Here is a 13523-nt window from a genome sequence, read left to right on the forward strand (position 1 = left end):
AATTGTCCGGAATGCACCGGTGCCCCCAATGACTTAGCACGGGCAACATTCCCATCTCCTCAAAATTCTATCTGCCGTTGCAAATGTTAGACTCCACTCTGAGGCACATCGATCTGCAGGTTGAACATGGTGACGTTGTAGACTCCTAAACTGATAGTGCAGTTTGTTTAGGCGATTGTACAGCTAACTACGTCACATGCTGATATTGTCTTTGGTTTTATTGTGTGTAGCTACTTTGCTAACTAACTAGCAAGCCAGCTCATAGAGAGAGCATTGCATTGTGGATTTTGTAGTCGACTTGAGCTGCAACAGATTTCCACGATGAATTTCCATGTTGCTAACAACCTTATTTATAACGCCAAAAGGAAACATTTTTTCACAACAAATGTTGTTCTCACATATTAGTGTTAACACAGTAAATGAAAGGAATGAGTGGTTTTGGGTGGATTTTTCCAGAAAAGTAGAGAAAATTGACATTTGATGTTTTCTTGTGATCTCTCTTGTATGCTGGACCGGAACTAGGCTACAGTGTATAGTCATCCTCCACCATTGTTCCCAATGCAGCCCAGGAATCATCCGGTCTCTGTTTGTAAATTACACATGGCATTTAGTACATTAGATCCACAGGGTTTCAAAGCACAGGACAGATCCCAGAGCAGATTGAGGCTGGTAATCTGACATTGCCCGCTTGGTTTATGGATTAGATTGAGACCAAACAGTTTCTTGGCACATGGCAAAGAAACAAATCAAACATAACATGGCCTTAGCACAGTAGGACTGAAAACAGACAGGCACATGAGTTGTCTCTCGGTCGGTCGGTGTTCAGAGACTGGAGACTGCTGAGAGAGTGCTCGGTTCTGGCAGTGATTAAAGACAGGTAGCTGACCTCAGAAACCTGGCTGGGACTGAACACCAGGGTCGGGTCCTATTTCCTTTGTAGTGCACTACTTTTGACCCAGGGCCCTGGTCAAAAGAGCCTAAACCTCTGGTTAAAAGTAGTGCACTAAATATGGAAAATGGTGCCATCTGGGACACAACCCAGAACTCGGACTGGGGATCTGGGGAAAACATGGAGTACATAGTGCTCTGTGTGCTGTAGTATACTATACAGAGGACAGTCTTTATCCTCCATTTCCTATTCCACTCATGGCAAGAGACTATGGATCGTCTTGTTCCTGTCATCTGTGTTTGTTTTCCTCCAGGTGCTTTTGTCAGTGTGCTGTCTGCGTGTCCTCTCAGCTGCCAGGTTGATCTGAAAATGAACAGTAATGATGTGTTTCTCTGGCAGCCCTAGTTTAGTCTTCCTCTCAGAATACCCTTAAATTGCCGTAATCATTCTTAAAGGCAGAGATGTGTGTACATGGAGCATTTGTGCGGTGTGTGTGCACTACCTGTACTGTACCTGTACATTGTTTATTCTGCACTGCATTTGTTTGTGTTTATGTTTTGTGTGTGAAAAAATTATGGAGGTGTTAGCCAAGTTATTAATGTCACATCCGTACTATTCATATTAAAAGGATGGTGTAATGTTTATGTATAACCCCAATACTTTCCCAAGGTCTGTTTTGGAACATAATGTTCCCCAGTGAAAAATATGAAGTCTTTTATGAAGTAAGAATGCAAACAACAAACCAAACAACTGTACATTGAGGCATCTGGGAGACATCTGTCCGTGTTTGTGTGTCTCAGAGAGGGAGAGTGAAGGAAAGGGTTTATGTAACCGAAGGCCGATAGTGTGGGGAGGATGGAGAGAAGAGGATGGTGGAAAGGAAAAGTGGTATTCCTGTCTGTATTGTTGTACTGCTGTTTAAACTGTCACACAGAATTTGAGCTTCTAATAGTTGTGTTTATTCTGGGGAATTTATATCAGGCCAGCAGCAGAATTCACATCATACTTACCTTTCAGCAGGAAGAAAGAGAAAGAAAGAAATAATGAGAGAGAGGAAGTCAAGGAGAATGAAGGAGGAGAGAGAGAGGGAGGGTGAGAGACATTTAGCCTTGCTGAGGGGTGCAGCACGCTCCTCTTTTTGCACACATTTTCTGCAGGGTATACATACAGTGCCCGTCAATATGGACCTCAGAGAAAAGACTGACCTGAGTGTGTTTTTCGAAGCGAGGACAGGAGGAGGGAGAGGGCAGGTCGAGCAGGGGAAGAGGAATGCAGGCAGAGCAGATCCCTCTGGTCTCCACCCTGCTCCTCACCCTCAACCTCCTGGCTCTTTGACTCTAATGATAGGCCTGCTGAATCGTTTGGATTCTTTAATCCAGCTTTCCGCAGAGAGACTGAAACCACCCTAATGTCAGCCTGTAGAGTTCCAATTGGAGAGCTGGAGAGTTCCCACTGGAGAACTGTAGAGTTCAGAGCTCACAGAGTTCTCACTAGAGAGCTGTGGAGTTCAGAGCCTGTAGAGTTTCCATTGGCGAGCTGTAGAATTCAGAGCCTGTAGAGTTACAATTGGAGAGCTGTACAGTTCATATGAACACCAGTGTTTAGTAACAGTGTCTAGCTCTTTCTGTGCCATGCAGATTCCTGTCTAGCACCAGGGAGGTCTGGTCTCTCAGTGGGCACTCCCAGTGCTGAACAGATCTCTGGTTAAATGACTGACATCAAATATTTGTCAGAAGACCACCCTTGAATACACCCTGAAAGGGGGTCGGCTTTGAGGCTTTGTAGCTTTTGAGTGACAATATATATTAAACAACTTTGACAGCTTATCCAACACTTTATTTAAAAAGACGTTGTAAATGGCATATAACCATAGGGCATTTAACTGGAATGGAACCTTTCAAAGTTTCTCTGTTTAGTATCCAAGAGTTTTAGCAGAGCTAATAGTATCCAAGTGGTTGGTATGCTCTAACAGTGATCATCATGTGCTTTGTAACGAGGGAAAGATGTACCACTGAATGTTACAATTGTCTTTCCTAAATACCGACAATATGTTTTCTGATCTTTGCCGTACCAGACGCACACAGGGGAAAAGGAGAAGATCTGCCCATACTGCGGACAGAAGTTCGCCAGCAACGGCACTTTGAGGGTCCACATCCGCAGCCATACAGGTCAGTGGCCCTGCCATAATAAGACAATATATTATCATCATTGTTTAGTTAAATTCATCAACTGTCATTGAACGTCACATAAAACGGTGTAAGATAAACACCAATCCAGTCTACCAGATCCACACAAGGCCAGTCTGCTCCCCTAGATCCCAGTGGTAACATTATCCCAAAGTGGATGTTCATTAAATTGCCTTTAACTGGAGAGCCACACATTCCAGTCTGTTTCCTTACCAACAGACTAGCGCAGAGACCTGGCACAGTTACACACACTCCATCTACCCCCTTCTCCCTCCCTCCTTTTCTTTCTGTTTCTCTACATCTACTTGTCTGTTTGGCTCTTGTCTTTCTCCCACTTAGAGACTCTCCCCTACCTATCTTTCCTGCTCTCTCCCTATCCTCCTCTTGCCCTCCATGTATTTGAGATTGAATCCTCACTCCAGTCCACTCATCTTGTTTTCATGCCACAGATACATCAGCTGAAATCATCTCAAACTAAGTAGCTCCCAACAAACAATGGTTGTTTTCTTTCCCAATTCCCTTCATCTCGGGAATGTGTTTGCAGCTTTAGTACTAACGATTTTCCCCAGGCTTTTCTGCCATTGAGATCCAAAGCACACAATCAGTGCTATCACATCCTCACTAGGGCATCTATCACTATCACAACCATCACTGCTATCACTGACCACCATCCCATTTAATTAACTATGTCTCATCTTCCAATCATAGCTCCCTAATCAGGGCTCTAGACTATGATTAAGCAATCGAAATGCCTTTTGACAGTTTTAATGAGCTTGCTCATATATTTATTAGCCTAATCTTTTTATTTTTTATTCCACCTTTATTTAACCAGGTAGGCTAGTTGAGAACAAGTTCTCATTTGCAACTGCAACCTGGCCAAGATAAAGAGAAAGAGAGATACTCTTTCTCTGCAAGAAGAGATACTGGTGTGCAAAAGAGCAGAAAAGTAAATAAAATAAAAACAGTATGGGGATGAGGTAGGTAGATTGGGTGGGCTATTTACAGATGGACTATGTACAGGTGCAGCGATCGGTTAGCTGCTCAGATAGTTGATGTTTAAAGTTGGTGAGGGAAATAAGTCTCCAACTTCAGCGATTTTTGCAATTCATTCCTGTCACTGGCAGCAGAGAACTGGAAGGAAAGGCAGCCAAATGAGGTGTTGGCTTTGGGGATGATCAGTGAGATATACCTGCTGGAACGTGTGCTATGGGTGGGTGTTGTTATCGTGACCAGTGAACTGAGATAAGGTGGAGCTTTACCTAGCATAGACTTATAGATGACCTGGGGCAGGTGGGTCTGGTGACGAATATGGAGTGAGGGCCAGCCAACGAGAGCATACAGGTCGCAGTGGTGAGTGATATAAGGTGATTTGGTAACAAAACGGATGGCACTGTGATAGACTGCATCCAGTTTGCTGAGTAGAGTATTGGAAGCTATTTTGTAGATGACATTGCCGAAGTCGAGGATCGGTAGGATAGTCAGTTTTACTAGGGTAAGTTTGGCGGCGTGAGTGAAGGAGGCTTTGTTTTGCGAAATAGAAAGCCGATTTCTAGATTTGATTTTGGATTGGAGATGTTTAATATGAGTCTGGAAGGAGAGTTTACAGTCTAGCCAGACACCTAGGTATTTATAGTTGTCCACATATTCTCGGTCGGAACCGTCCAGGGTGGTGATGCAAGTCGGGCAGGCGGGTGCGGGCAGCGAACGGTTGAAAAGCATGCATTTAGTTTTACTAGTGTTTAAGAACAGTTGGAGGCCATGGAAGGTGTGTTGTATGGCAGTGAAGCTCGTTTGGAGGTTAGTTAGCACAGTGTCCAAGGAAGGGCCAGAAGTATACAGAATGGTGTCGCCTGCGTAGAGGTGGATCAGGGAATTGCCCGCAGCAACATCATTGATATATACAGAGAAAAGAGTCTGCCTGAGAATTGAACCCTGTGGTTGCCCCATAGAGACTGCCAGAGGTCCGGACAATCATGCCCTCCGATTAGACACACTGAACTCTGTCTGCAAAGTAGTTGGTGAACCAGGCGCGGCAGTCATTAGAAAAACCAAGGCTATTGAGTCTGCCGATAAGAATACGGTGATTGACAGCCTTGGCCAGGTTGATGAAGACTGCTGCACAGTACTGTCTTTTATCGATGGTGGTTATGATATCGTTTAGTATCTTGAGCGTGGCTGAGGTGCACCCGTGACCGGCTCGGAAACCAGATTGCACAGAGGAGAAGGTACAGTGGGATTTGAAATGGTCAGTGTTCTGTTTATTAACTTGCCTTTCAAAGACTTTAGATATGCAGGGCAGGATGGATATAGGTCTGTAACAGTTTGGGTCTAGGGTGTCACCCCCTTTGAAGAGGGGGATGACCGCGGCAGCTTTCCGAACTTTAGGGATCTCGGACGAGACAAAAGAGAGGTTGAACAGGCTGGTAATAGGGGTTTAAACAATGGCAGCCGATAGTTTTAGAAAGAGAGGGTCCAGATTGTCAAGCCCAGCTGATTTATACGGGTCCAGGTTTTGCAGCTCTTTCAGAACATCTGCTGTCTGGATTTGGGTGAAGGAGAAACTGGGGAGGCTTAGTTGAGTAGCTGCGGCGGGGTGGGGGTGGAGTAGCCAGGAGGAAGGCATGGCCAGCCGTTGAGAAATGCTTATTGAAATGTTTGATTATCATGGATTTATCAGTGGTGACCGTGTTACCTCGCCTCAGTGCAGTGGGCAGCTGGGAGGAGTGCTCTTGTTTTCCATGGACTTGGACAGGATGCAAGTTTCTGCTTGAAAAAGCTAGCCTTTGCTTTTGACACTGACTGCGTGTATTGGTTCCTGACTTCCCTGAACAGTTGCATATCGTGGGGACTATTCGATGCTATTGCAGTTTGCCACAGGATGTTTTTGTGCTGGTCAAGGGCAGTCAGGTCTGGAGTGAACCAAGGGCTATATCTGTTCTTAGTTCTGCAATTTTTGAAAGGGGCATACTTATCTAAGATGGTGAGGAAATTACTTTTAAAGAATGACCAGGAATCCTCAACTACGGGATAAGGTCAATATCCTTCCACAATACCCGGGCCAAGTCGATTAGAAAGGCCTACTCGCAAAAGTGTTTTAGGGAGGTTTTGACAGTGATGAGGGGTGGTCGTTTGACCGTGGACCCATAGCGGATACAGGCAATGAGGCAGTGATCGCTGAGATCCTGATTGAAAACAGTGGAGGTGTATTTGGAGGGCAAGTTGGTCAGGATAATGTCTATGAGGGTGCCCATGTTTACGGATTTAGGGTTGTACCTGGTGGGTTGCTTAATGATTTGTGTGAGATTGAGGGCATCTAGCTTAGATTGTAGGACTGCCGGGGTGTTAAGCATATCCCAGTTTAGGTCACCTAACAGAACAAACTCTGAAGCTAGATGGGGGGGGGGCGATCAATTCACAAATGGTGCCCAGGGCACAGCTGGGAGCGGAGCGGGGTCGATAGCAGGCGGCAACAGTGAGAGACTTATTTCTGGAGAGGTTAATTTTTAAAATTAGAAGTTCAAACTGTTTGGGTATAGACCTGGAAAGTATTACAGAACTTTGCATGCTATCTCTGCAGTAGATTGCAACTCCTCCCCCTTTGGCAGTTCTATCTTGATGGAAAATGTTGTAGTTGGGGATGGAAATCTCAGAATTGTTGGTGGCCTTCCTAAGCCATGATTCAGACACAGCAAGGACATCAGGGTTGGCGGAGTGTGCTTAAGCAGTGAGTAAAACAAACTTAGGGAGGAGGCTTCTGATGTTGACATGCATGAAACTACGTCTTTTTCGATCACAGAAGTCAACAAATGAGGGTGCCTGGGGACACGCAGGTCCTGGGTTTACCTCCACATCACCCGAGGAACAGAGGAGGAGTAGGATGAGGGTACGGCTAAAGGCTATCAAAACTGGTAGAGCTTTGGGGACAAAGAATAAAAGGAGCAGATTTCTAATACCTATTCATACCTATTTTGTTAATGACTTAGTCTAACACCATTTTATTGCCAGCTCAGATCAACTCAACCTCTAGTTTCCAAAAGCATAAAATAAAGAGTGTGAAGGGGGTGTCTGCAAAAGTGCATACATATGTACAGTGTTACTTCCGGCGCCGACAGAGATGGCCGCCTCGCTTCGCGTTCCTAGGAAACTATGCAGTTTTTTGTTTTTTTACGTGTTATTTCTTACATTAGTACCCCAGGTCATCTTAGGTTTCATTACATACAGCCGAGAAGAACTACTGTATATAAGATCAGCGTCAACTCACCATCAGTACGACCAAGAATATGTTTTTTGCGACGCGGATCCTGTGTTCTGCCTTACAAACAGGACAACGGAATGGATCGCATGCAGCGACCCAAAAACGACTCTGAAAAAGAGGGAAACGTGGCGGTCTTCTGGTCAGACTACGGAGACGGGCACATCGTGCCCCACTTCCTAGCATTCTTCTTGCCAATGTCCAGTCTCTTGACAACAAGGTTGATGAAATCCGAGCAAGGGTAGCATTCCAGAGGGACATCAGAGACTGTAACGTTCTGTGCTTCACGGAAACATGGCTCACTGGAGAGACGCTATCCGAAGCGGTGCAGCCAACGGGTTTCTCCACGCATCGCGCCGACAGAAACAAACACCTTTCTGGTAAGAAGAGGGGTGGGGGGTGTATGCCTTATGGCTAACGAGGCATGGTGCGATGAAAGAAACATACAGGAACTCAAATCCTTCTGTTCACCTGATTTAGAATTCCTCACAATCAAATGTAGACCGCATTATCTACCAAGAGAATTCTCTTCGATTATAATCACAGCCATATATATCCCCCCCCCCCACCCAAGCAGACACATCGATGGCTCTGAACGAACTTTATTTAACTCTTTGCAAACTGGAAACCATTTATCCGGAGGCTGCATTCATCGTTGTTGGGGATTTTAACAAGGCTAATCTGAAAACAAGACTCCCTAAATTTTATCAGCATATCGATTGCGCAACCAGGGGCGGAAAAACCTTGGATCACGACGCATATAAGGCCCTGCCCCGCCCCCCTTTCGGAAAAGCTGACCACGACTCCATTTTGCTGATACCTGCCTACAGACAAAAGCTAAAAAAAGAAGCTCCCACGCTGAGGTCTGTCCAACGCTGGTCCGACCAAGCTGACTCCACACTCCAAGACTGCTTCCATCACGTGGACTGGGACATGTTTCGTATTGCGTCAAATAACAACATTGAGGAATACGCTGATTCGGTGTGCGAGTTCATTAGAACGTGCGTTGAAGATGTCGTTCCCATAGCAACGATTAAAACATTCCCTAACCAGAAACCTTGGATTGATGGCAGCATTCGCGTGAAACTGAAAGCGCGAACCACTGCTTTCAATCAGGGCAAGGTGTCTGGTAACATGACTGAATACAAACAATGCAGCTATTCCCTCCGTAAGGCTATCAAACAAGCTAAGCGTCAGTACAGAGACAAAGTAGAATCCCAATTCAACGGCTCAGACACAAGAGGCATGTGGCAGGGTCTACAGTCAATCACGGACTACAGGAAGAAATCCAGCCCAGTCACGGACCAGGATGTCTTGCTCCCAGGCAGACTAAATAACTTTTTTGCCCGCTTTGAGGACAATACAGTGCCACTGACACTGCCTGCAACGGAAAAATGCGGTCTCTCCTTCACTGCAGCCGAGGTGAGTAAAACATTTAAACGTGTTAACCCTCGCAAGGCTGCAGGCCCAGACGGCATCCCCAGCCGCGCCCTCAGAGCATGCGCAGACCAGCTGGCTGGTGTGTTTACGGACATATTCAATGAATCCCTATACCAGTCTGCTGTTCCCACATGCTTCAAGAGGGCCACCATCGTTCCTGTTCCCAAGAAAGCTAAGGTATCTGAGCTAAACGACTACCGCCCCGTAGCACTCACTTCCGTCATCATGAAGTGCTTTGAGAGACTAGTCAAGGACCATATCACCTCCACCCTACCTGACACCCTAGACCCACTCCAATTTGCTTACCGCTCAAATAGGTCCACAGACGATGCAATCTCAACCACACTGCACACTGCCCTAACCCATCTGGACAAGAGGAATAACTATGTGAGAATGCTGTTCATCGACTACAGCTCGGCATTCAACACCATAGTACCCTCCAAGCTCATCATCAACCTCGAGACCCTGGGTCTCGACCCCGCCCTGTGCAACTGGGTACTGGACTTCCTGATGGACCGCCCCCAGGTGGTGAGGGTAGGTAACAACATCTCCTCCCCGCTGATCCTCAACACTGGGGCCCCACAAGGGTGCGTTCTGAGCCCTCTCCTGTACTCCCTGTTCACCCACGACTGCGTGGCCACGCACGCCTCCAACTCAATCATCAAGTTTGCGGACGACACAACAGTGGTAGGCTTGATTACCAACAACGACGAGACGGCCTACAGGGAGGAGGTGAGGGCCCTCGGAGTGTGGTGTCAGGAAAATAACCTCACACTCAACGTCAACAAAACTAAGGAGATGATTGTGGACTTCAGGAAACAGCAGAGGGAACACCCCCTATCCACATCGATGGAACAGTAGTGGAGAGAGTAGCAAGTTTTAAGTTCCTCGGCATACACATCACAGACAAACTGAATTGGTCCACTCACACAGACAGCATCGTGAAGAAGGCGCAGCAGCGCCTCTTCAACCTCAGGAGGCTGAAGAAATTCGGCTTGTCACCAAAAGCACTCACAAACTTCTACAGATGCACAATCGAGAGCATCCTGGCGGGCTGTATCACCGCCTGGTACGGCAACTGCTCCGCCCTCAACCGTAAGGCTCTCCAGAGGGTAGTGAGGTCTGCACAACGCATCACCGGGGGCAAACTACCTGCCCTCCAGGACACCTACACCACCCGATGTTACAGGAAGGCCATAAAGATCATCAAGGACATCAACCACCCGAGCCACTGCCTGTTCATCCCGCTATCATCCAGAAGGCGAGGTCAGTACAGGTGCATCAAAGCTGGGACCGAGAGACTGAAAAACAGATCGATACCATCTACTGTATCTTGCCTATGCTGCTCTGTACCATCACTCATTCATATATCCTTATGTACATATTCTTTATCCCCTTACACTGTGTATAAGACAGTAGTTTAAGAATTGTTAGTTAGATTACTTGTTGGTTATTACTGCATTGTCGGAACTAGAAGCACAAGCATTTCGCTACACTCGCATTAACATCTGCTAACCATGTGTATGTGACAAATAAAATTTGATTTGATTTGATTTCGAGAAAGTATTCAGACTCCTTGACCTTTTCCTCATCAATCTACACACAATACCTCATAATGACAAAGTAAAAACGTTTTTTTAGAAATAAAAAACGGAAATGTCACATTTACATAAGTATTCAGACTGAGTACTTTGTTGAAGCACCTTTGGCAGCGATTACAGCCTCGAGTCTTCTTGGGTATGATGCTACAAGCTTGACACACCTGTATTAGGGGAGTGTCTCCCATTCTTCCCATCCTCTCAAGCTCTGTCAGGTTGGATGGGGAGAGTTGCTGCACAGCTATTTTCAGGTCTCTCCAGAAATGTTCGATCGGGTTCAAGTCCGGGTTCTGGCTGGGCCACTCAAGGACATTCAGAGACTTGTCCCGAAGCCACTCCTGCATTGTCTTGGCTGTGTGCTTAAGGTCATTGTCCTGATAGAAGGTGAACCTTCACCCCAGTCTGAGGTCCTGAGCGCTCTGGAGCAGTTCAAGGACCTCTCTGTACTTTGCTCTATTCATCTTTCTCTCGATCCTGACTAGTCTCCCAGTCGCTGCTGCTGAAATAAATCCCCACAGCATGATGCTGCCTCCACCATGCTTCACCATAGGGATGGTGCCAGGTTTTCTACAGACGTGACGCTTGGCATTTAGGCCAAAGAGTTCAATCTTGGTTTCATCAGACCAGAGAATCTTGTTTCTCATGTTCTGAGAGACTTTAGGTGCCTTTCATGTGCCTTTTATTGAGGAGTGGCTTCCGTCTGGCCACTGTACCATAAAGGCCTGATTGGTGGAGTGCTGCAGAGATGGTTGTCCTTCTGGAAGGTTCTCCCATCTCCACAGAGGAACTCTAGCACTTTGTCAGTGATCATCAGGTTCTTGGTCAACTCCCTGGCCAAGGTCCTTTCCCCTGATTGCTCAGTTTGGCTGAGCGGCCAGTTTAGTTTTTATATAGACAGGTGTGTGCCTTTCCAAATCATGTCAAATCAATTGAATTTACCATAGGTGAACACCAGTCAAGTTGTGGAAACATCTCAGGGATGATCAATTGAAACAGGATGCACCTGAGGTCAATTTCGAGTCTCATAGCAAAAGGTCTGAATACTTATGTAAATAAGGTATTTCAGTTTTGTTTTTTTTGATTAGCAAAAAATCTTTAAAAAAAAACAGTTTTGGCTTTGTCATTGTGGGATATTGTGTGTAGATTGATGAGGGTTATAAAACAAATTAATCAATTTTAGAATAAGGCTATAACGTAACAAAATGTGGAAATGAATACTTTCCAAGTGCACTGTATGTGCTTGTGTGTGTGGCAGTGTGGGACATGGCTGAGTCTGGTTTGTATTTATATCTAAACAAAAGAGCGGGCCATGGGGGAATGCAGGGGGAAGGGTGGGAGCGGAGGGGACACCTCAAAGAAAGAAAGGAGGAAGGAGAGAAAAGGCCACTCCAAAGAAAGCATCCAGCAGGATGACCCTTGACCCTGACTGGCTGTAAATCTGTCCTCTCATTCTATAGCCCAGAACTCACTCGCCCAAGCTTTTATTGTTTCTTGAGTAAAGAAAAATAAGATTGAGGAAAAGTGTGAGTAGTTCCCATAAAAAACCTTGACAATGCTCATTTTGTTCTCTCACATTGATGAGTAATTGGTTGGGCATACAGTTCTTTCCAGAGTAATTTGAAGTGTTAGTTAGTGTAGCATAATACATTGAATATACATTGGATGCTTAGTATGGGCTTACAAAGGATTCTGTATGAACTGAATCAGTGGTGGGGGTATTTTAATTGGGGTAGAGTCCAGTGGCGGTCGGTGCCATTTAAGATGAGGGAGGACGCAAGTGTTTTTTCATGAGCATGGCCTTATTTCTATTATAACATATTGGATGACTGTCATTCATATTCCATTCACCCAGTTCAATGTAACAGCGATAGGTTTAGGCTACTACATGATACTCAAATTTTCCCTGTACCCATCACAATGTTGCTACAACCTAGCCTATGAATGAAAGTTTACTACGTAGGTGCACAGGTCGAGAGAAATTTGAGTAATCAAGGTGACAAACATTGACACATTCAATACTGCCGTGCACACTCTTGCCTGCATCTAGCTGATCTAGGGTGTAATTATTAGTCACAACAGTTGACAACGAGAGTGTCTATTGGACAAATTTAGGTATTTTTATCCCCGTTTTTGTTCCGTGTGCTTCTTTTTAGGAAAATAATATATACAGAATCGTCGGAATGAATACACCCCTGATCTCACGCAAATGCAGTTCACTTTCATAGCAGACACATGCATACAATACAGAATGATCGTTGTAGAATTTCTTCTTGCATCTAGGCACTCTCCTCAACTTTTCACTTCACTTGTGGAATTCAGTGCACAATACATCAGTTGTCTGAGACCAGGCGAAAAAACCTTTCCAAGCCAAACCTTCATATCATAACCGCTAACCACTACACACAGCCTTCATCATTGTCACCATATTATGTCATAGCCAACATAGCTACTAGAACTAATGCATTAATAAACCTGCTACAATCATGCAGTACAGTCACAAAGGCATTTAGCAGTTACACCGGCGGGCCCCGTTGGCAATACATCTATAAAACCAAACACTTACCTTGACTTGGAAGAGTTCCAGTGTTGGATAGCCAGCTAGCCAACATAGCATCCCTCTCTGTTTGAGCCAAGTGTTTGAGTAGGCTTAACAAGCTAGCTGCATTCCCTTGCTAAGTATGTGAAAGTTAAAAAACAACAACTATGAAATACAGCTAGCTTTCTCCATCTCTCGCTTCTCCTTCATTTTTGAAGAAATGAATTTGCTCAAAACTGTTCAAAAATTGTCTCTCTTTGAGTCAACTTCTCATCACATTTTATGCCCTGCAGTGCTACCTAGCTGTAGCTTATGCTTTCAATACTAGATTAATTTTCTGATCATTTGATTGGGTGGACAACATGTCAGTTCATGCTGTAAGAGTTCTCACATGTTGAAGGACATCCTCTGGAAGTTGTCATAATTACTGTGTAAGTCTATGGAAGGAGGTGAGAACCACAAGCTTCCTAGGTTTTGTATTGAAGTCAATGTAACCTGAGCAGGACGGAAACTAGCTGTACTCCGGCTACACCATGGTGCTACCCTATAGAGTGCTGTTGAGGCTACTGTAGACCTTCTTTGCAAAACAGTGTGTTTTAATCAATTATTTGGTGACGTGAAT

General features: G+C 45.2%; 1 protein-coding gene across 1 annotated transcript in view; it reads left to right on the forward strand.

Annotated features, from left to right (window-relative positions):
* Positions 1-13523, forward strand: part of prdm5 (PR domain containing 5) — a 73241-nt gene that overhangs the window by 37249 nt on the left and 22469 nt on the right. Inside the window, exon 13 of the mRNA XM_064989453.1 lies at positions 2964-3057. Within this exon, the coding sequence (XP_064845525.1) occupies positions 2964-3057 (94 nt within the window). The remainder of the gene's footprint in view (positions 1-2963; positions 3058-13523) is intronic.

The sequence above is a fragment of the Oncorhynchus masou genome, chromosome 15 (assembly GCF_036934945.1).
Source record: "Oncorhynchus masou masou isolate Uvic2021 chromosome 15, UVic_Omas_1.1, whole genome shotgun sequence".
NCBI classification, from domain to species: Eukaryota; Metazoa; Chordata; class Actinopteri; order Salmoniformes; family Salmonidae; genus Oncorhynchus; species Oncorhynchus masou.